This window comes from Hippopotamus amphibius, chromosome 14 (genome assembly GCF_030028045.1).
Source record: "Hippopotamus amphibius kiboko isolate mHipAmp2 chromosome 14, mHipAmp2.hap2, whole genome shotgun sequence".
Taxonomy (NCBI): domain Eukaryota; kingdom Metazoa; phylum Chordata; class Mammalia; order Artiodactyla; family Hippopotamidae; genus Hippopotamus; species Hippopotamus amphibius.
The window spans coordinates 16,491,794-16,516,322 of record NC_080199.1 but is presented as its reverse complement, the minus strand read 5'-3'; the positions used below and the strand labels follow the sequence as shown (position 1 = coordinate 16,516,322).

The 24,529-nt window shown below is 42.8% G+C and overlaps 1 protein-coding gene across 1 annotated transcript in view; it reads left to right on the top strand.

Annotated features, from left to right (window-relative positions):
• Nucleotides 1–24,529, top strand: part of LOC130835551 (ATP-binding cassette sub-family C member 4-like) — a 201,615-nt gene that overhangs the window by 16,498 nt on the left and 160,588 nt on the right. The window contains exons 5-9 of the mRNA XM_057707189.1: nt 8,831–8,920; nt 9,992–10,155; nt 11,312–11,437; nt 12,622–12,871; nt 22,084–22,185. Of these exons, the coding sequence (XP_057563172.1) occupies nt 8,831–8,920; nt 9,992–10,155; nt 11,312–11,437; nt 12,622–12,871; nt 22,084–22,185 (732 nt within the window). The remainder of the gene's footprint in view (nt 1–8,830; nt 8,921–9,991; nt 10,156–11,311; nt 11,438–12,621; nt 12,872–22,083; nt 22,186–24,529) is intronic.

The following is a 24,529-nucleotide window of genomic DNA, read 5'->3' as shown; positions in this document are numbered from 1 at the left end:
GTGGGAACACAACCCCACCCATCAACAGACAGGCAGCTTAAAGTCATCTTAAGCACAAAGCTGCCCACTAAGCACACCCCTGATATAGCCCTGTCCACCAGAGGGACAAAACATAGCACCACTCACCAGTGGGCAGGAAGCAGTCCCTCCCACCAGGAATCCTGCACAAGCCCCTTAGACAGCATCATCCACCAGGGGGCAGACAGCAGAAGTAAGAACTACAGAACAGAAGCCTGCAGAATGGAAACTGCAATCACAGAAATTTAGAGGAAATGAGACAAAGGAATATGTCCCAGATGAAGAAACAGGATTAAAACCCAGAGAAACAACTAAGTGAAGTGGAGATACACAATTTATCTGAAAAAGAATTGAGAATAATAACAGTAACGATGATCTAAGATCTCAGAGAAAGAATGGAGGCACAGATTGAGAAGATACCAGAAATGTTTAACAAAGACCTAGAAGAGTCAAAGAATAAACAGACAGCAATGAACAATACAGTCATTGAAATAAAAAAAATTCACTAGAAGGAATCAATAGCAGAATAAGTGAGGCAGAAGAATGGATAAGTGACCTGGAATACAGAGTGGTGGAAATCACTGCCATGGAAAAGAATAAAGAAAGAAGAATGAAAATAACTGAAAACAGTCCAAGAGACCTCTGGGAGAACATTAAATGCACCAACATTTGCATTATAGGGATCCCAGCAGGAGAAGAGAGAGAGAAAGAAGCTGAGAAAATATTCGAAGAAGCTATAGCTGAAAACTCTCCTAACATAGGAAATCCAAGCCCAGTAAGTGCTGAGAGTCCCAGGTAGGATAAACCCAAAGAGGAACATGCAGAGACTCATGGTAATCAAATTGACAAAATTAAAGATGAAGAAAATATATTAAAAGCAACAAGAGATGAATGACAAATAACATACAGGAGAACTCCCATAAAGCTTTCAGATGACTTCTCAACAGCAGCTCTACAGACCAGAAGGGAGAGGCACAATATATTTAAAGTGATGAAAGGGAAGTATCTATAATCAAGGATACTCTACCCAGCAAGGTTTTCATTCAGATTCAACAGAGAAATCAAAACTTTACAGACAAGCAAAAGCTAAGAGAGTTCAGCACCACCTGACCAGCTTTGCAACAAATGCCAAAAGAACTTCTCTAGGAGGAAAAGAAGAGGGCACAGCTAGAAACAAGGATATTACAAGTGGAAAAGTTCACCAGTAAAGGCAACTATACAGTAAAGATAGGGAATCATCCACACAAATACAAAATAATATTAAAACCAGCAATTGTGAGAAGAGGAGAGTATAAGTGCAGGATATTGGGAATTCATTTGAAATTAAAAGACCAGCAGATTAAAAAAAAACTTGTATATATATAGACTGCTATATCAAAACCTAACAGTAACCACAAACCAAAAATCTTCAATAAATAAACACACAAAAAAGAAAAAGGAATCCAAACACAACACTAAATTTAATCATTAAATCACAAGATATGAGAAGAAAAGAGGAAGGGAAGAAAAAAGACCTACAAAACTAATCTAAAACAATGAACAAAATGGCAGTAAGCACATAAAAATCATAATTACATTAAAGGTAAACAGATTAAATGTTCCAACCAAAAGACATAGACTGGGTGAATAGATACAACAATAAGACCTGTATATATGCTGTTTACAAGAGACCCATTTCAGATCTTGGGACACATACAGGCTGAAAGTGATGAGATGGAAAAAGGTATTCCATGCAAATGGAAATCAAAAGAAAGCTGGGATAGCAATACCTATATCAGACAAAATAGACTTTAAAGACTGTTACAAGAGATAAAGAAGGATACTACATAATAATCAGGAGATTAATCCAAGAAGAAGATATAACAATTGTAAATATACATGTACCCAACCTAGGAGCACCTCAATATATAAGGTAAATACTAACAGCCATAAAAGGAGAAATCAACAGCAACAAAATAATAGTGGGGGACTTTGATATCCCATTTTTATCAAAGGACAGATCCTCCAGACAGAAAATCGATAAGGAACCACAGGCCTTAAATAACACATTAGACCTGATGGACCTAATTCATATTTATAGAACATTCTATCCAAAAGCAGCAGAATACACATTTTTCTCAAGTGCCCATGGAACATTCTCAAGGATTGATCACATGCTGGGCTACAAAGCAATCCCCAGTAAACTTAAGAAAACTGAAATCATATCAAACATCTTTTCTGACTATACCGCTATGAGATTAGAAATCAAATACAAGGAAAAAAAACCTAAAAAACACAAACAAATGGAGACTAAACTATGTGCTACTAAATAAGTGAGAGATCACTGAAGAAATCAAAGAGGAAATCAAAAAATACCTGGAGACAAATGAAAATGAAAGCATGATGATCCAAAACCTATGGGACACAGCAAAAGCAGTTTATAAGAGGGAAGTTTATAGCAATACAATCTTACCTCAAGAAACAAGAAAACTCTCAAATAAACAACCTAACCTTACACCTAAAGCAACTAGAGAAAGAAGAACAACTAAAACCTAAAGTTAATAGAAGCAAAGAAATCATAAAGATCAGAGCAGAAGTAAATGAAATAGACATGAAGAAAACAATAGAAAAGACCAATGAACTAGAAGCTTGTTCTTTGAAAAGACAAACAAAATTGATAAACCTTTAACCAGACTCATCAAGAAAAAAGGGAGAGGGCTCAAATCAATAAAATTAGAAATGAAAAGAGAGAAGTTACAACAGACACCACAGGATCATAAGAGACTTCTACAAGCACTTATATGCCAATAGAATGGAAAACCAAGAAGAATAGACAAAGTTTTAGAAAGGTACAACCTTCCAAGACTGAACCAGGAAGAAGTAGAAAATATTAACAGACCAATCAGAAGTACTGAAATTAAAACTGTTATTTTAAAACTCCCAACAAACAAAAGTCCAGGACCAGATGACTTCACAGGTGAATTCTATCAAACATTTAGAGAAAAGCTGACACCTATCCTTCTGAAACTATTCTAAAAAATTGCAGGGGAAGGAACACTCCCAAACTCATTCTATGAGGCCCTCATCATGCTGATACCAAAACCGGAGAAAAATATCATGAAGAAAAGAAAATTACAGGCCAATATCACTGATGAACTTAGATGAAAAAATCCTCAACAAAATGATGGCAAACAGAATCCAACAATACCTTAAAAGGATCATACACCATGATCAAGTGTGATTTATCCAGGGATGCAAGGATTTTTCAACATCCTGAAATCAGTGTGATACACCACACCAACAAATTGAAGGGTAAAAACCATGTTATTATCTCAATAGAGACAGAAAAAGCTTTTTGACAAAATTCACCATCCATTTATGATAGAAACTCACCAGCAAGTGGGCATAGAGGAACATACCTCAACATATTAAAGGCCATTGATGACAAACCTGTGGAAAATATCACACTCAACAGTGAAAAGCTGAAAGCATTTCCTCTAAGGTCAGGAACAAGACAAGGATGTGCATCTTGCCACTTTGATTCAACATAGTTTTGGAAGTCCTAGCCTCGACAGTTGGAGAAGAAAAAGAAATAAAAGGAATCCAGATTGGAAAAGAACTAGTAAAGTTGTCACTGTTTGCAGATAACATGATGCTATACATAGAAAATCCTAAAGATGATACCAGAAAACTAAGGGCTCATCAAGGAATTCAATAAAGTTGTAAGACAAAAAATTAATACACAGAAATCGGTGGCATTTCTATACACTAACAATGTAAGCTCAGAAAGAGAAATTAAGTAAACAACACCATTCACCATTGTAACAAAAAATAAAATACCTAGGAATAAACCTACCTAAGGAGGCAAAAGACCTGTACTCCAAAAACTGTAGGATACTGATAAAAGAAATTGAAGATGACACAAACAGATGGAAAGATATACCATGTTCTCGAACTGGAACAATCAATATTGTCAAAATGACTATACTACCCAAGGCAATTTACAGATTCAATGCAATTCCTATCAAATTACCAATGGCTTTTTTCACAGAACTAGAATAAAACATTTTAAAATTTGTGTGGAGACGCAAAAGACCCTGAATAGCCAAAGCTATCTTGGGAAAGAAAAATCAAGCTGGAGGAATCAGGCTCCTCGACTTCAGACTATACTACAAAGCTACAGTCATTGAAACAATATTGTACTGGGAGAAAAACAGAAATATAGGTGAAGGGAACAGGATAGAAAGTCAAGAAATAAAGCCACACACCTATGTTCAATTAATCTATGACAAAGGAGGCAGGACTATACAATGGAGGAAAGAGAGTATCTTCAATAAATGGTGCTGGGAAAACTGGAGAGCTACATGTAAAAGAATGAAATTAGAACATTCTTTAACATCATACATAAAAATAAATGCAAAACGAATGAAAGAACTAAATGTAATACCTGATACTATAAAACACTTAGAGGAAAACGTAGGAAGAACACTCTTTGACATAAATCGCAACGATATCTTTTTCAATCCCTCTCAGAGTAATGGAAATAAAAACAAAAATAAACAAATAGGACCTAAGTAAACTGAAAAGTTTTTCTACAACAAAGGAAACCATAAACAGGACAAAAGAACAACCCACAGAATGGGAGAATGTTCAGGGGTGAGTCAAAAATTATCTGCACTCTGGGTACATTAAAACTTCTGTTGGCCACACTGTCTTATCAGTGCTTTCCATTCAAGGCTCCTGTCTTCCCAGTCACTGCTGTGCAGGTGTGAACATGTTACATCAGTTCATTTGTAACTGCAGTGTGAGCAAACCTGGATGCCCCACTTGTGATTTGCACAAAAGAAGAGCAGCGTATAGTGATTTGTTTTTTGTGGTCTGAAGGTGTGCATGTCTGTACACTTCTGCCCACACTGTCAACATTCTGCAAAAAACTTCGTTTTGAAATGTAAAAGCATCCTCCCTATAGTCCTGATCTTGCTCTATCAGACTTTCACCTGTTTGGTCCCCTGAAAGCAGCCCTGCAAGGATGAAAATTCACTTTTGATGAGTTGAAGAAAGCAGTACATTCGTGGCTTGGAGCTCAGTGTGAAACATTTTTTAATGAAGGAATACAAAAGCTTGTTGACAGATGGACAAAGTGTGTTGGAAAGTAATCAGATTATATGAAAAAATGATGTATTTGTCTTTTCTAAAGTTTAATTAAAGTAAATTCTACAGCCAGAGTGTGAATAATTTTTGACTCACCCTTGTATTTGCAAATGATGCAACCAAGAAGGGATTAATCCAAAATGTACAAACAGCTTATGCAACTCAATATCAGAAAAGCAAATAACCCAATCAAAAAATGGGCAGAAGACATAAACAGACATTTCTCCAAGAAGACAGATAGCCAAGAGGCACAAGATACGATGTTCAACATCACTAATTATTAGAGATATGCAGATCAAGAATACAATGAGATATCACCTCACACTAGTCAGAATGGCCATCATTAAAAAGTCTACACACAAATAAATGCTGGAGAGTGTGTGGAGAGAAGGGAACTCCCCTACACTGTTGGTGGAAATGTGAATTGGTATAACTGTAATGGAGAACAGTATGGAGGTTCCTTAAAAAACTAAAAATAGAGGTATCATATGACCCAGCAGTCTCACTCCTGGGCATATATCTGGAGAAGAACATGATTTGACAAGATACGTGTACCCCAGTATTCATTGCAGCGCTGTTTACAATAGCCAACACATGGAAGCAACCTAAATGTCCGTTGACTAATGAGTGGATAAAGAAGATGTGGCACATATATACAATGGAATATGACTCAGTCATTAAAAAGAATGAAATTGTGCCATTTGCAGCAACATAGTTGAACTTGGAGATCATCATACTTAGTGAAATAATTCAGATAGAGAAGGACAAATATCTATATCGCTTATATGCAGAATTGAAAAAAAAGATTCAAATGAATTTTTTACAAATCAGACTCACAGACTTAGGAAACAAACTTATGGTTACCAAAGGGGAAGGTGGGTGTGAGGGATAAACTGGGAGTTTGGGTTTGTCATATACACACTACTGTGTTTAAAATACATAACCAACAAGAACCTACTGTGTAGCACAGGGAACTGCTCAATATTCTGTAATAACCTAAATGGGAAAAGAATTTGAAAATGAATAGATACATATATATGTATAATTGAATCCCTTTGCTGTACATCTGAAACTAAGACAACATTGTTAATCAACTATACCCAAATATAAAATAAAAATTTAAAAAATAGGATAACTGTGTGAGGTGATGGATATGTTAAGTGGTTTTACTACAGTAGTCAGTTCCCAGTGTGTATTTATATCAGAACATCACGTTGTAACCTTAAACACATGCAATGTTTAGTACTTAATAAATAAAATCCTCATCAAAGATAAAACCAAACAATTTAAGTAGAAAGTATTGCTACCTTTTCCTATTTGCTATTTATCCAGAGCTTCTGTTTCTTGGGATACTTTTCTTGGCAAAATGGAAGATGGCTTCTCCTCCTCCTTCCTTGAGCAGAGTCTTGTTAGTCTCGGGGCTGTGTGAACCCGGGGGCCTGACATCTCACTGTCTGTGTGGCTCCAGCCCGTGAGCCGGTTTCCTCCTGGGTGACGTCTGAATGGCAGCGGTGCCCCCCGTGCACTCTAGTCAGGGGGCTTCCTTGTGGACCATTGTCATCTGTGTTATTCTGTTGCACCTTCTCCTGTTTTTTGGATGAATACTCAGATTTTCCCACAAATTAGCTAAATGTTTGTCTTTCAGATCATACTTAGGTCCCATAAACACACAGGATATTTCACCGGAACTGCCCTGTGAAAACCTTAAGTTTTAGGTGTGAGGCGATGGTTCAGTCAAATCTCCTGATTTGCTGCACAGCTGAGCCATTGTCCACCTGTTTTTCTTTCCCTTCCCACTAGCTCTTTGAAATATTGCCTCTGGGTTACCGGATCTGACCTGGCACATTTGCTTATGTGAATGTAAACATCTCCCAAAGCCATTACTTTGCTGGCTTGATTAGGCTAAGAGAATTGTCCCTTTATGAAGTCAGGTATTGTTGGGGTTAAACCATAGACATAACTTGAAATTCCAGAAACATGGGAAAGACCAGTTTCTTCATGCCCAGCCTTGCATCTAGGATCCTACTGAGCTGAAGAAATAAGATGCTTTTTTGCAGGTTACAGGTGGGCTGATTCCTTAGGGGAAAAGCGGGTGCTGTAGAGCAGCTCTGAAAGGCCCCTCTGAATATTTGTTTTACGTTCAGCCCTACCTGCTAATCCCTGGTCCTGGGAAGGAATCAGCTTGGGTGTTAGAAATGGAATGGGTGCTAAGCTTGTTTATAATTTTGAATGATCTCGTGGGATGTATCATATATAAAAATGATTTGTCATTTATTTACCTTTCTACAACTTTGGTAAAATAACTTTTGGCTTTTGATGATTGATTTTTTAAAAATTGTGGTAAAATACACACAACATAAAATTTACCATTTTAACTCTTTTAAGTGCAGCGTTTAGTTAATATTAAGCACATTCACATTGTTGTGCAGCCATCACCACTATGTGAACTTTTTCTTCTTCCAAAACTGATTCTCTGCAGCCATTAAATACCAACTCCCCAGCCTCTTCCCCTCGGCCATCACCCTCTACTTCTCTCTATGAATGTGACTACTCTAGGTGCCTCGTAGATGTGAAATAACACAATGTTTGTCATTTTGTGTCTGGTTTATGTCATGTAGCACAGTGTCTTCAAGGTTCATCCATGTTCTATCAGGTGTCAGAATTTAATTCCTTTTTAAGGCTGAATAATATCCCATTATAGCTATCTACAACATTTTGTGTATCCATTCATCTGTCAGTGGACATCTGAGCTGTTTCCACTTTTGACGGTTGTGAATAACGCTGCTGTGAACACAAATATTGTACAAATGTCTATTTAAGTCCGTGCTTTCAGGTCTTTGGAGTACATTCCCGGAAGCGGAATCGCTGTGCTATATGCTAACTTTACGTTTAATATCTTGAGGAACTTCCATACTCTCTTCCATTGTGGTTATATCACTTTACATTCCCACTTGATCATTGATTATTCTATTTAACGTGATGAGTACATGAAAAGTTTTTATGAACTGTGACATTTTATTTGGATCTGTGGCTCCAGTTGGTGGTCTGTTGAAAGAGCTCATGGTGGTCTCTTCAGGTTCCTCAAATCTCTAGAGCATTTTTCAGAACTTTTTACCAAATATAGGGATTGTGCAACACAGGCTGTGTTTTTTGGTAAAGTCAGCAGACTGGCACTAAGAATACAGATTCCTCACAGGAATAGTGCTGTGAACATTATACTCATTCATTTCAAGATGAAGAAACTAAGACCAAAGTGTTTAAATGATGTCATACATGGAATTAATGACTGATTCCACATTTATAGTCCAAGTCTCCTAGTTTTGTTCCTTCAGGCAGCCTCCCCACTCTCATCTAAGTTGGCTCAGAATTATTTTGGTTGGTTCTTAAATCTAAACTTACATCCCTTTATCTTTTGGGCATGTCCCAGTTCATTGAGAAACAGGGTGGGGGATTTTGCTTCTACCTCCTGTTGTTCCCTTTGCTGTCCTTGAGGGTGTGACTGCCGCCACATTGAGGAGGTGAAGGATGAACGTGGGTCCCTGGAGCCCTGCTGTCAGGGGTCATCCTGCTCACCCTGACACCACTCAAGACCCCATGAAAACCTGCTCCGTTTTGTTATGTTCTAAGAATGACTTGGTATCACCATAGGAATCCAGTTTTTTGTTTCTTTCTCTTATTTCAGGCCCTTCACCTGAGTAGCCTGGCCATGGGCAAGACTACCACAGGCCAGATAGTCAACCTACTCTCCAACGATGTGAACAAGTTGGATCAGGTAAGCTGCCCCTGAGGGATCCTCTTCCATTTCCTGTCCTTCTTACTGGGTTTAGCTTATTGGGATCCCAGGTGCCAGGTTTGGCATCAGCCAGGATTCTGTTGAGGACATAAGACAGAATCTTTTTATCCAACTCTTAATTCTTCTGTGTGCGGCTTAGATGTAATTATATATGTTGTCCTCTAGATGAGAGTTTTGTTTTTCTAATGTTGCCTGCACCATACTCCAGTAGTAAATAGGCAGCATTGTTCTTGTGCAGCTTGGTTAGTGTCCCTAAGGGTCCTCCTGGAGGGGCCCTTCTTGGCACGTTGTATTTGTGTTGCTGGCTGAACTGTCTTCCTCCTCCTCTAGATGAAGAAGGTCTGGTCACAGGGATTGTTCTATTTCCTGTGCCCTGAATGGTGCCTGCTGCATAGGGAGCCTTTGATAAATAATGCCAAGTGGGTGGTCCCTAGCCAGACACAAGCTTCTCTCTGCTGTCCCATCACACTCTCTTTTTGTACTTACCTTAGGAATAGATCACATGATCCAGGGTGTTGAGGCTGTTGGTCAGATCTGTTTTGCACTAGATCCCTTTGAATTATTCATTCATCAAACATGAAGTAAAGCCCGTCCTCAGTTTCAGGGATAAATAAGGCTCAGTTTCTGCCCTGGAGAAGCCACAGCCTGTCAGGGAGGTAAATACACAGATAATTACTGGAGAGTATGGCAGGTAGTATAATATAGGCTTTCCTGGGGTGCCAGAGAGCCCCAAGGAAAATGCGGGCTGAGTTTTGGGGCAGAGAGAGTTTGGGGAAGCCCTTAGCTCCTCTGTGTGGGGACAACATCGACGTCTTCCTCCCCATGCTGCTGGTCTGCTTCCTGGGCGTCCCTGGAGCCAGCTCTTTGCGGCCCTGGAGTAGCTTCATCTGGGGCGGATGCTTAGGCTTCTGCTTTAGCAGGTTTAAAACCATTGAGATCATGTCTGTGTAGGTTCATGTCTGTTCTTTCAGAGGAGATTGTTTCTATACTTTGTCCTTATTGGTTATGCTTTTATACAGTCCTAAGAAGACTTTGTCTTTTTCTTTTAAGGTAACGATGTTCTTGTGCTTTCTGTGGGTGGGGCCACTGCAGGCTATCGCAGTGACGGCCCTGCTCTGGATGGAAACAGGAATATCATGTCTTGCAGGGATGGTGGTTCTAATTATTCTTCTGCTTTTGCAAAGCTGCATCGGGAAGCTGTTTTCATCACTCCGGTAAGAGAAACAATGGTCTAAAAACTGTAATTGGTAACATCTTCCATCTGCCCGACACTTTTGTTTAAAAACAAACAAAAACATGCCTTCTCTGGTCTCTTCTTTGCCTGTGTTGTAGACCTTTCAGGCTTAGCCAGTGGAGGTTCCAGCCTTAAGCTGAAGGCTGATCTTGCAGCGAGAAAGGTGACGGCATTTGCTCTTTCCTCACAGCTAGCTTTTCAGGCACTGTACCTGAATAAGTAGATTGTCCTTAAGCAGAAGATATCTATGTCCAAGTTTTTGGAACATTATTAAATAGTAGTAATTTTATAGGCCCTTTTCTAGCTGCATGTATTTTTGTTATGCTTGTGTTAGAGCCTTTTCAGGTATGTATGTTTGTGTCTTGTTTTCAATTCAGTGTTTTCATTGTTATCAGCAACCAAAGGGCAAGGCTGATCTTAATTAATTATGTCTTTATAAAGCCCCACATTCCCAGCAGCGTATGTGATAGAAAAGTGGCTGGTGATGCAGAGCCTGATGGTGATGAGTTAGACCTAAAACAGGTCCCAGAGGGTTGGAGGTGGGTCATTGTCCAGGTTGTCAGGTGGTGGAGATGTTGCGCTGTTTGCAGCTCACTGAGTTCTTTGCACGTATGTGAGCACCTCTATGTGTGGTATATTTCTCTACTTGGAATTTCCTTTCCTCTCTTTGCTGTGGAGACATGTTCCTTATCCTCTGAGGCCCTGTTCTGATGCTACCAGGTCTCTGAAGCTTTTCTTGCTCTCCTTTCCCAGCAGAATTCACAGCCCCATCTTTTCTGCTCTGAGCACCTTACTCCTGTTTTATTACAGCACAGCCACTGTCTTCCTGTTAGATTCGTGCCTTCCTACCCACCTGTGACCTCCTTGAGCAGATGGTTTATATCAGACTCATTTCAGGTCTTCCTTAGTCAATACTGCAAGTTTTCCAAGTTACTTCTTGAATGGGGCTGAATGGTTGACTTCCTAATTGAAGTCTTTCTGCATTTGTAGTTTGAGTAGGACCTGCCTGTATTGTCAGTGCAGAAGAGCTGTAGGGAATCATTTGATCCCTGATCTTGGGCTGGGCTGCTGATGTTCCTGATAAGGAAAGCTGGGCTGTGATCACTAGGGCTCATCTCTCACGTCTGTCCCCTTAGGAGTAAGACCGCGGCTTTAGTGGACGACAGGATCAGGACTATGAGTGAAGTTATAACCAGCATCAAAACAATAAAAATGTGTGCTTGGGAGAAGTCATTTGAAGACCTTATTACCAGCTTGAGAAGGTACGTTTTTATGTATATCAAACCATATTTTTGTACTTTTTAATTTCCTGTTTTTACTGAATGAATTTAGAAGTCTTACCAAGATTTCGCATTGCAGTGAACTTAAATACTATCCACTCCACCCCTGCATGTGGCAGGAAGGTTAGGTAGACTAGGGGAGTATGTAATTTCAACCTGCTTTTCCATTTACCATCTTGTTAAAGGAAAAAATATATGTGCTGCTTACTTATACCAAAATGAAATTCCAGATATTTCCTAATACCACAAATCCCAAATAAATGATTCTAAGATGTGAGTATTTGAGATAATGACATTTGAACTAAAACTGTCATTTATACTAAATAGCACAAATGGGGAGATTGTAAAGACCGGGTCTACCTGTATCAGGCCAAACAAATCAGTGTTATTCATTCCACATACAGCCATAAAAACACTGTTTTTTGTTTGTTTTGTTGTGTTTTTTTGCTTTGCTTTATGTTTGTAGAATTTTTTCCATCTTTCATTTAAATATCTGATGAGTGTTTATACTCCAGCACAGGGCACTTAGCATTCTCCGGGAGCTCCCTGTCACCTCTCACTTTGCCCCTTTGTGGGGGCCCCTCCCTCTGCTGGGAAGACACTCCCATCTTCCTTCTTCTCTGGCCTCTGCCAGGCCTGACTGACTCCCACTCATCTTCTCAGGTTCCACGTGCCTGTGAGTTGCCCTGACTCCACTGCTCCGAGTCACACGCCTCTGCTCTGTGCTCCGTGGGGGCTGCGCTGGCTCCTCTGTCTAATGTCTTGGTGTCTCACAATTTGGGGGTTGTTTATTCTCTTCCCCCACAAGTTCATGAGCTCCTGGAGGGGACAGGCTATGTCTTTCTGTCATCAGTGAGGAGCCCAGCACAGGACTTGTGGTTACGAATGCTTGTTGAATGAATGTTCAAACCCAGTCTGATTGACCCAGAATGTTTAAAAGTGTGACATTTAGCCTCCATTTAGTTGGAGAGTGAGGTGGTGATGCAGGGTGTGGTCCTTGTGTCGGGCAGACCCCCGAGTGTGCACCGTGTAGTGTCTGCATGACGTGAGGGATGGTTTATCTTACTCTGTGTCCACTCCCTAGAAAGGGGCCACTCACACAGGGCACTGAATTCAGGTCTTGGGTGTTGATGATTTTAAAACCTGTTTCCCACTCTCTTTTCCAGGAAAGAAATTTCCAAGATTCTGAAAAGTTCCTACCTTAGAGGAGTGAGTTTGGCATTGTTTTTCGCTGTAAGCAAAGTCATGGTCTTTGTCACCTTCATCACGAACGACCTCCTGGACAACGTGATCACAGCCAGCCAAGTGTTTGTGGTGGTGACGCTGTACGAGGCTGAGCGGTTGACAGGCACCCTCTACTTCCCCATGGCCGTCGAGAAGGTGTCAGAGGCAGTCGTCAGCGTCCAAAGAATCAAGGTTTGGTGACAAATAATTTTTGAAGTTGTAGGTGGATTTTACGTAAAATGCCTCCTTTTATTTGGTGTCACTGTGTTCGTGGTAGGTGAGGTTTAACTCTGTCAGTGCCAAAGCTGATTGCCATTCCAAAATGTCTTACATACCCCTCCTCTTCTCAGGTAGAGTGCATTACGAATATGAGTTCCCTGCTCATTTATGGGCTGTAGCATAAGTAGCTGTGGCACAGGACTCTTGATATACAAGTGATGATTGCAGGGCGATTAAAATGACTGAAAGCAGAAGAAGCAAACAAATGTCATCTCCTGTGCTAACTTGAATGACTAGGCAGTGACTGTGTTCAGTCTTGGGGTGAATAGGATTCTTCTCTGGGCCGGGAGGGAAAGAAATTGCTGAGAGGTCCCTGTTCTTTGGGCAGGAGAAGGGCCTCAGGTTCACTTAGTTCTCTGTGTTTAAACCTGGGTTCTTTCCTCCACAGATGCTTTGCTTGTTGATTTCTGAGCGTGCCTTTTACATCTGCTATTTCTTCTCTGTCCTCTTTTCACTTACTGCTTAATCCTCTCTCTCTGGCTGCCCTCTGCCTTTCAAATCTGTGATTCCCCCTATACTCACTGCCTTCTTTTCCTAACTGTCCCTGAATTGCCAGGGGCAAATAATTTACATCACCAAAATAAGGGCTTGGCCCACAACAGGTGCTTGAGTATTCCTGTGTTTATGAATAGGTCTCACATGATAAATTGGCTCTGTGAGCCGGCCTGGGCATGAGCTTGAGTGTCTGGACTTTATAAAAAATCTAATCTGTCTTGTTCCTACTTCTCCACAGTGATGGACGGCCAGTAATAGATCTCTAGTGAAGTCAGATAACTCTGGGTGTGATTATATTTTATTTTTCAGTCTTGGCATAACAGCTGAGATTGTTTTGTGATGAAGTTTCTATACTATGAGAAACTATTACCCATAAGACAGGTGAGGCATACGGGGTCAGTTCTGGTCTCCTGAGTATATCATTCTTTCTGACGGGGGCTTCTAGCAACCCTGTTAAGGGATAGTCCATGCAGTTCAATCAAATGTCTTTTATGAAGCCCTCACATCTTGAAAGAGGACATTTAGGAGTATCCTTGGACTGGAGGGATGCTCTGAGGTCACACGGTAACCTGTGCAGATGGAGGCTTCACTCGTGTGTCGTGCTGCTGGGGTTTTGTTATTGCTGCTGCCACAGCCGCTGTCTTCAGTCGCTGCTGCCAGGGCTCCCTGTGTGGTCCGGGCGCTCCTGAAGCCTTTCCACGTCATCTTATTTAATCCTGACAGCAATTGAGTGGGATAAGCATGAGTGTCCCCACTTTACAGATGAGGAGACAGGTTCCTGTAACAGGTGAAGTAGCTCACCCTTCCTCACACAGCTTGTACGGGATAGAACTAGGATTCTGCCCAAAGCCTGGTTTTTTAAACCATTGTTACGTGGCCTTCCTAGTACCTTCTGGCAGGTGGAATATCTCAAGTGTAGTTTTGATCATCTAGCCTTACTCTGAAGATCTTTAAAAGTTCCCTGTTTCTTGCAGAATAAAAATGTTAAAATCTTGGCTCCACTGGCCGCTGTCTTTGTTTCCCAGCTCAGGACCCTCGACTCTGGCTGGGAAGGGAGGCTGTCTGTGACCTGCCACATTCATCCCTACTTTTGGTCTTTGCTCACTCTGTTCCACTCCCTGGGCTGCCTTCTCTTCTGTCCTCGATTTAAGCAAGTGCTGCTGAGCCTGTAGCAGCCCCATGACCCTCTCCCAGCACTTTTGTTCACGCTGATCTAGGGCTTCCGTTTCTGTGCTCGGCCAGTCCCGCACCACCCAGCATCATGTCAAGTGGGGTGATCCTGACTCCCCAGGAGTACTCTAAGCCCCTTCACAGCAGACTGTATCTGGTAGTTCGTTAGTGCCTGGCCCATGTTGAACACATCATGGGCATCAAATAAAGACTGGATTGACGGAAACAACAGTTGCAGGAAATGGCTGGGACCCCACAGAGGCCCAGGGTGGCCCAATCTGCACTAGAAGCTGGAGAAATAGTGCAATAGTGAAAGGAGGGAGCAGGTTGGAGTTAGTTCCTTCCTGGAACATCGGACCCTGGGGAGGGGCGGGGTCTCACCCCAGGGTAGCTGGATCTAATCCAGAGTGGGAATAGGTCTGAATCTTCCCCTTGTTCTGTGTGTCCATCTGTGTATCTCAAAGCAGCCTGACTGGACTTGGTGGACCTGTTCTCTAAAGACAGGAGCTGTCCCTGCACAGCCTGGTGTTCATGTAGACTCTGCTGGCCTGGCTCCTGGGCTGGGCTCTTGGGCCTTGTGGACAATTAGAAACACTCAGTCATACTTTGTTAACAAATTTAGTCTGACTGTCTTGCTGGCCGTCATGAAACAAAAGATCAATACCATAAGGCTTTATGGTAAAATCATCTCTAGTCGGAAGGTGGTCTTGAGACAGAATTCCCTCCTCTTGGGAGTTGGTCAGTCTTTTTTCTCTGAAGGCCTTTGACTGATTGCATGAGGCTCACCCACATGATGGAGGATAATCTGCTTTACTCAGAGTCTACTGATTTAAATGTTGATCTCATCTGAAAAATACTTTCACTGCAGTAGGTGTTTGAGCAAGTGTCTGGGAACTGTGGTTTAGGCAAGTTGACATAAAATTAACTGCCACACCCTCTTGAATTCCTGTCTCTAACTCTGACCTCCTGGATGTGACTTTGTCCTCACTAAGCCATGTGTTTGTGGATTTCTTTCCCTCCCTGAACTCCAGACGTAACTAAAGGGTGGGTACAGTGCCTCATTCATCTTCGTACTCCTTCCAAGTAGCAGGTGCTCAGAAAATGTGCAGCTGAAGGAACCATCCAGCTCCATCATGTCTGGGCTCCTGAAGATCCCTAACCATGAAGCCTGGTTTTAGTGGAAAAGCGGTCACTCTGGTTCTCTGGTGGATTATGTGATGCACCAAGGGGTGTAGCATGAAAGGGGTCCTGCAGAAGGTTTTCAGGGAATTGTGCTCAAATTCTTGGGTAGGATTTTTGATTCCTTTTCCACCAAAATGCAACTGAACTGTCTGGGGCTTGAAATTCCTTCCCTTGTAGGTGTGTGCAGTGACATTAACATTATGACGTGGGTAGAACTTTAATTTTCCTGGCACCGACTTTGTGTCCTGATGAAGAAAGCACTTTTGGGAAGGAAACCTAAATTTTCCCTCATGTACGTAAAGTGTCTGGCAGGAAGGCAGTCTAGGAATTGAGAGATCTGTGGGCAGTAGTTGTTCTCAGTAAAGGTGGGACACATGGCTGAGAATGAGAGTGGTGAGAAGAGTTGGTGTTAGCGTGGCAGACTGCTTCCTGGTGGGTGGAAGTATCGGTGAAATATTTTTTTTCTTTTAGATCACAGACCCTTCTTCAGTCCATATAGTTGTACAGCCTCTAGTTCATGAGAATCACCTGCTGTGCTTGTTAAAACTAAATGATCACACCTTGGAGTTTCTGATTCACTAGGTCGCCCAAGGTGTCTGTGTCTTTAGTTAGTGTCCCTGAGTACCTGAAAATAAGTCACATTTTGGAGATATTACCCTAGTTTAGAAAAAGGCAAACAAGCCCAACATGTCCTTTAGCAAATATAAAAGATGATAGGATCTTGTTAAGACTAAGAAAAAAAACCTTTCTTGGTTTATGCTAGACTTTTGGGGGTCAAATTTCAATTTATTCTTCCAATCACTTGCTCCACAAATAACTGAGGACCTACCGGATGCCTGGCTCAGGCTCGATGCATGTGTACAAAGCCAGGGAAGCAAACACAGAGCAGTCCTTCCTGCTTGGAGTTTATGTCTTATCAAGTGGGGGGTTAATAAAGAATCAAACAGTGAAACTCACTGTGGATGCACTTGTGTGTCATTAGTCCTTGGAAGGAAAAATCTGAGGTGGCATGAGGTGCTTTAGCAGAGTTGCTGATATAATTTTGGAGGTCATGCTTCCTGGGAAGGCTGAGGAAGCTACCTGGAGAATGACCTGTGTGGGGGTGGGGGAGGTGGGAGGCTGATGCTTTGCATTTTCCTGGGAATGGTGACCTGACAAAGGCTTTCAGTGCACAAAAAGGGGATCCATGCATTTGAGGAAACAAACATGTCTGAGGCTACAGAGTAGAGACTCTGGAGGCCTGAGCAGGGGACTATACAGGATCTTCCAGGTAACATCAAGGTTTTTAGTCTCAGAGCTCACCCTGGCTGCAGCCTGGGGAACAGATCAGGGAGGTGGGGTAGGGACCCAGAGTAGAGACAGGGAGGCATGTCAGGAGGCTAATGGGGTAGGTGGTGCAGGGATGAGATGATGTGGTTTGGTTTAGGGTGAAATAGAGAGACTTGACCAGATTTGAGAGCCACTCAGGGCACATCTTGAGTTGGGTATGGAGGGAGGGGACAGATGTTGGGGCTTCTTTGAGTTTTGGGGCTACAAAATCTCCTGGATTAACTAAAATAAGGAATGCTAGAAGAGGACCAGATCTGGAGAGGCAAAATGCACAAACTTAGCTTTGGATTCTGAGAGCCTTTGAACTACCCATATTTGCTATAAGACCCATGTCACTGACCAGCCATTGGCCTTATTCAGCCTCCTTTCCTTTTATCTAACAGGTAACAGGCAGTGATAGGATGTCTAATTTCCTTCCTTTCCCTGCCTCTCATTTAGATGTGTTAATGCCCAATTAGAAGGTGAAAAGAGCAGCATTAGTGGAAGAAAAGGTCAACTGAGTTTCCTGACCGGATGGTCAGAACTGGGCGAGACTTGACCACAGACGGGCTGGAGGTGTGATGAGCACGTACAGTTGAGCACACAGCGTGGCGTTGAGCCCTGCTGCCCCGCTGCCTTCTGCAGCCTGGCACTCAGGAGAGTGGACAGGCCATCTCCCAGGATTTCCACTCAGGTCATGTCCGGGAGCCCTAGGAAGGAAATCCACCACCCCTGCCCACCCTGGAGGGGGTGCGATGGTCCCTAGCCACGGGCAGACCTACACGTGGGCGTCATAATTCTGTGTCTTCTTGTTTACATATGCTTTTCAATTTCCTTTTTTCATATACAGAATATGAGGACTTATTATGAACTCATAGGCCCAAGAAGTCCCTTTATTTTTCTCTTAGTAAGAAAAGTGGACTGAAGGTCTTGGCAGTGAATGACTCCAATATGATTGTAAATATCTTAACTTCAAAGCACTGAAAGGCTTCAGTGACTTTTACATCCAGTAAAATGTGTCTCTGAGGTTATATTGTTCACAAAGCTGTTAGGATTTTGCCCACCAGTCCCCGGGAAGTCAGTCTTTTTGGCTGCAGTTCTGACATTGATACTTTCCTACATGATCTTTTCTGGGTCTGCACGTCATGGCTCTAATGGCCATTTAATTTCAGCGTTTTCATCAGCCTGAGTCCTGGAGAAAGTCAGGCCAGCACTTCTGGCACTGTTACAAGCTGGTCATGTGTTGAATGGAGTCTCATTTAACCCCTGGAAGATTGTGATGTCTTTCCCCATCCAGACCTGTTTGTAGACAAGTGCTCAATAGATTTACTTCCTCACTTAGGGTACACTCTTTGTTTCTTTTTCTTTTTGAAAGTGGGGGATTTCTATTCTATGCTGCACACACTGACTATTGAGGTTTTTGTCTTGGTAACATGCTTAAGCTGAAATTGGAATTTCTGTCTAGACAAGATCTACAACATACATGTGTAACCTTTTGCTTGTTGCTGTGTTAGCTCCGACTGTGTAAGGCTGTAGCCATGCAGTCAGTGGTTGGACTGGTTGGAACCAGCCCTACAGCCTGTTCCTTCCTTTAGCTGATACCCACGATGGGCCGACTCTGTGCAAGGCTTGGTCTTAGTTGGCGCTGGGCCTGTGTAAGTGCGTGAACTGGTTCCAGGAGGAGTAGCATTTGAGATGGGCTTGGAAGGATGGGTGGGCCTAGTACTCAGGGCATCCAGGCAGAGACCACTTGGGGAGTGTGGACTCAGGTGCTGATGGGCCACTGGAGGGTGTTAAGCATAGTGGACATTCTCAGAGGTGTTGTAAAGAGATCAGGAGGGATTGGTGTTGGTGTAGGTTCGGTTGTATTGTGGAGGGTTGGGGAAGGAACCAGAAACAAAAAGTATCAGTATTTGAAATGATTCATAGTGAGATTGTGAAATTATGTTGTTCCAAGAAGAAAGGAGAATTGGGAGAGAGGTGAGCTGTGGCAGAACAGGCGAGAGCTAGTACCTGGCTGATGATGGGAGAGGCCGTGCGGAGAGAGAACTCAGGCTCCAGTGGTTGACAGCCTGCAGAAGAGTCCTCAGACCACTGTCCGTCCATCCTGCCTCCTGTGGATTTGGGCTCTGGGTGGGAGGAGTAGCCGTGGCCAGTGTTTAGGTTCTTAGTGAGCCTGGTTGAAAGCAGGAGGGAACGAGAGGATCCCATTTTCTGCCAGCTGGTCTTTGAGAGAAATGCAAGGATCCTGTCTTGGTTTTCCTGCACAGAAACAGGTTTTCATGTTGAGTTTTACCAATTGTTGTTTTGAAGTGGAAGGTTGCAATCACATTTGTGACTTTGGGGCATGATAGAGAAGGATGTGAAGGACTTGAAGGGTGTTTATGATGTTTAGGGTAGTAGGTTGGTATTTATGTGTTGTTTTCTTTCTCAAACATCCTCAGATGTTTGTTTCTGTTGCCCCCTGTGCTGGTTAGGATTTGGTTTGCCTGTGGGTCCTAGAGTTACCCACGTTATAGCTGCTTAACCAGATAGTTTGTTTTTCTCTCCTGCAAGCATCCTTGTAAGGCTCTGTTTAAGTTTCCTAGGGCTGCTGTAACAAAGCACAAACCAGGTGCTTAAAACCACAGAAATTTATTGTTTTTCAGTCCTGGAGGCTAGATGTATGAAATAAGCAGGGTCACGATCCCTCTGAATCCTGTAAGTGGGAAACCTTCCTCACCTCTATTAGCTTCTGGTGGTTGCAGGGAAACATTGTCTTCCTTGGCTTGTAACTGCCATCACTCCAGCCTCTGTCTCCATCATTAGGTAACTGTTTTCTGTGTGTCTGTCTCTGCATCTCTCTTCTTATAAGGGCAGCAATCATAGTGGATTCAAGGCCCACCCTACTCCCCTGCAATCTCACCTTAATTGATTACATCTGTAACATCCGTTTCCAGATAAAGTCATATTTAGAGGTAACGGGTTAGGACTTTAGCATATCTTTCTGTGGGGATCCATTTCTCCCCATAACAAGCTCCATGGCTAGTATGGTCCTCATGGTGTTAGGGACCCAGACTCTTTCTTGTCACTCCCCTGCATGTGGCCTTGACCCAGCTGGCAGCCTCCAAGGCCCAGGCCGTGGGGTGGATGAAGGTCCTGGACATTGTCATTTTCCGCTGTCCTGGATTACATCACGTGGCTGCACCTATCTGTTTGGGAGGCTGGAGAGAGAGGGCCTCCTTCCAGGCTGCCACGTGCTGGCTAAAGTCCAGGGTTTGTTACCACAGGAGAATGAGAGCAGTTTTTGAGGACAGCCAGCGGTCTCTGCCCCACACGTTCACAGTTCTTGGGAGGGGGTAGTGAGGGTGGTATCAGTCGTGTACTCAACATGTAGCTTTTCTCATTGAATTATGTCTAGTATTTTCAGGGCAAGTGGGAATTTTCCTGTATATGATTATGTTAGGTTTGTAGTGGTTCACAGGACCTTGCTTTATTCAGCTAAATTCCATTGAATACATGCTAAGGGGTGTGGAAAACAGCAAGAAGTGGGAGATGCCACCATTCCTGCTTTCAAGGAGAGAGCATGTTGACTAAGAAGAGACAGTCATTGTGAAAAGATGCTTGTAAAAGATTTTTCAAGAGATAGAAACTGAATAAGAGCATGTTATTTTTAGAACAGTGACACGTGATAGTTATGACGAGCTGTGATATGGGTTTAGCAGGCGTGAGGAGGAAAGCAGAGTGTACTTGCATGTGCAGGTAAAGGTCCCGACCCAGAACAGGCGGAGCCGGGGTTTTGTTCAGAGTCTCTGCCTTTGGTCTTGCGTCCCAGCCTGTCCTGTGCCCCCTGATTCCTGCAGGCCTGGGAACGGCCTTCCTCCCTGTGTTCCTAGCATGGTGCTTGGCACCTGGTGGGATTCAGTAAATATTTATGGAATCATTTCCTACCAGCTCCCCTGTTGTTAGTAACACAAAAGTAAAACAATGAAAATGTCCAAATTCTAAAAGTGTTGGAGTTTGGAGCCATTTTTTTTCCTTAAGGACAAACCATACACTTGTTGAGCAAGTTACAATTTTCCTCATGGCCAGGAACTTTTTTTTATATATCTACATGTTTACATATAAAATATTTATATGTGCTTTATACATAAGTATATTTTATCTATATAGATACACATATGCATGTATATAAAATACTCTATGTGCATACTATATATGAGGGCGAGTCAAAAATGATCCACACTCCAGTTATTTTAAAACTTCTTATCAGAAGAAGAAGTAACTGTCTTATCAGTGCTTTCTGTTCAAGGCTACTGTCTCCCCAGTCACTGCTGTGCAGGTGTGTGTGTGTTACATCAGTTCATTTGTAACCGTGGTGTAAGCAAAAATGGATGCCCCACTTGTGATTTGCACGAAAGAAGGGCAGTGTGCAGTGATTCGTTTTTTTGTGATCTGAGGGTGTACCTGGAGCCATTATCTATCGAAGACTTTGTGTGCAGGATGGAGAAAGTGTTTTGTTGTGGAGAAGTGTGTGTGAATGCATAGAGAAGTTCAAACAAGGTTGCACATCAAGAAGGAGCAAGTGCACAGTGGAGCATTTGTGGCTTGCAGCTCAGCCTAAAATATTTTTTAATGAGGGAATAGGAAAGCTTGTTGACAGATGGACAAAGTGTATTGAAAAGCAAGATTATGTTGAAAAATAATGTATTTGTCTTTTCTAAAAGTTAATTAAAATAAATTCTACAGAGTGTGGATAATTTTTGACCTACTCATGCTATTTGTATGATCACATATACTATATGTTGTAATAATATTATTTTTCTATGTATTATTTAGTGTGTTCTGATGTGAACCAACACTTTCAGTACAGTTGGCAAAACGCTATGTAGGCTGTATAAAATTTTTTTGTTGCAAATTCCAGGAAGCAATTATTTTCGTTTGTGCTTTGTTCCTGCCGTTTAAGCAATCTGTTTTTCCTTTTTCTGTAGAACTTTCTATTACTTGATGAGATATCACAGCACAGCCCTCAGCTGCCATCAGCTGGTGAAAGGATAGTGGACGTGCAAGATTTCACTGCTTTTTGGGATAAGGTAACAAGTACTCCATTCCAAGATCTTGACTGCTAACAGACAGCTGAAGACATAGATTTATTGGATAATTTTGAGATTTTACACGTGTTGTAAAATATGACTTGCTCATGTAAAGAAAGTGTGAAAGAATGCTGAAAGAATTTTTATAAAAATTCTCAGAATCAGGATTAAGGTTTGCAGCTAATGGGGATTAAGTATAAAATCAGCCTAAGACAATTAATATGTTGCTCTCTGTCTCATTTTCAAGAAAGTGTTCAAAGTGTTAGCACATTTTGAACTTAAAGTACATACATTTGTGATGTTAGAATTTACAGGACTGGACAGACAGAATGCTGCACTGTGGAAAGGGTTAACTAACAAATGCACAGCCAGTTGGTAAAGACAAGAGGCTTCGGGGAATCAGGGTACCTTTTTTGCCTTGGTGTTCTCAGAGCTAGTGGGGGTGGGAGCAGCTTCCTGCCATTGCTGGTCTCTGGGTTGTCTCAAGCATCTATTCTGCGCTTTCTGCATCCCCGCCTCCCCCTGCTCCTTTCATCATCCACTTAACTAATTCCCTGCATGGAATTCCCTCTCCTGTGGTGTGGATTCAGTTTTCCTGTCTAATCCACACTTACTACATATGGAGTGGAGCCATGGGTATTCACACGGATCTGTGCTGAGAGGCAGGGTGGAGACTCCCCCATCCTAAGCTTCTGGATGATTCTGGCTACTTCGGGGGCAGCCAGGGGCAGGGAGGAGGCAGCAGGAGGGCATAGGAAGCCCCAGTGACTCCCCATTGACGGGCTGCACTGTGTGGCAAGCTGACAGGGAGAACTGGAGGTTTTCCAATACTTGGTCTATTTATGACTTTCAGGCAAATGGAGTAAACAATGGGGTCTGCTCTCAAAAAGTTGTCAATATTGCACACTCAGTGCAGCCCTTTTACCGACAACTAAAACACTCCCCCTGCCCCCTGCTTCCATGGTTCTCTGTGCACATCCTCCCATATCAGTGTGGATTAGTCAGGAAAACCAAACCCACACCACAGCAGAGGGAATTCCATGCAGGGAGTTAGTTGTGTAGACGATGAAAGGAGGGCATGGAAGCAGAAAGGGCAGAATGGTGGTGCTTGAGACAACCCAGAGGTCAGCAATGGCAGGAAGCTGCTCCCACCCCCAGGGCTGGAGGGACTCAGGTAGGAGGTGTCTCCACCAGAGGGTCCACTGTCTGGAGCAGAGCCTAGGAGCCCGACTGCTGTCAGAGTGGGGACCACAGAGCAAGTGTCTGTACTCTGTAGACTCCTCCTGCCTTTCATGCCTGTGACTCTGTGGTGCCACCTGCATCCTGTTCACCTGCTTCTGACTCAGTGCCTGCCGTCTCCACCACGAAAATGATAGTATGTCCTCAAATATATAAAACCACATCCCTGTGCCTTTCGCACATGGAAACTCACACAAGATGCCTGATCTAACCTGACAGTTTCTCCTACCTTAATACAGTAGGTTTACCTCCTGGTGGGTATTTCTCATCATAATACCCTTGAAGCATTTATGGAAAGCACCATTAAAATTCCATGAGAAAGACCACTCTGTGTGAATGCTAGCATATAGTTTGTGAGACCCATTTCCCAATTTCTTCTGTACCACACTCTGCAGCATTTTAAAATGAGCTATTTTGTTCTTCTTTCAAGAACTTAATAACATGTTCTCAGACTTTTGTGCAACTTGCATTGTAGTACAGAACACGCTTTTCTGTTGTCCTGGCCTTGCCTATGGAAGGCTGTGCCCAATCCCGGGGTCATTGTTAATTAGGGGCTGTCAGGGTAGGTCGGGGGTGAGCGAGCCCTCAGGAGGGGGAGGGGCACAGACCCTGGGGGTTTTGGGGAGAAGCTGAGTCTGAAGGAAGGGTGTGCTGGGTTTGGAGGTAGGAGGTAGACATGAGCTCTGTGACCTGCTCCACTAGACAGCCAGGTGGGCGGGTGGGGGAAGGTCTCAGGGACCCAGGTCTCATTCATGAAATGATAGGACTTGGTCTCAATCTTTAAGCTTTAAAATGAATGGCCCTGTGGGAGCCTCTAGATCCACGGGGCAGGGATTTCGAACTGTGTGTGGCACAGAGTGGGGGCTCAGCTGAGGACCCTTGTTCAATCAGCGTCCCCGGAGCCTGGATAACCCGGAGGGGAGGGGACCCAGTACCAGGAACTGACACGTGCTGCCCCCTTCTGGTCACCACAGAGCAGTGCCTGCTCCTAAAGCCTGAACAAGGAAAAGAATTAATTTACCAAGAGTAACTTTATCATATAAAGTGTCCCTTTGCTTGCTGAACAGTCCTGAGGTTCCTTCTTTATCCAATGAAAATGGAGAGA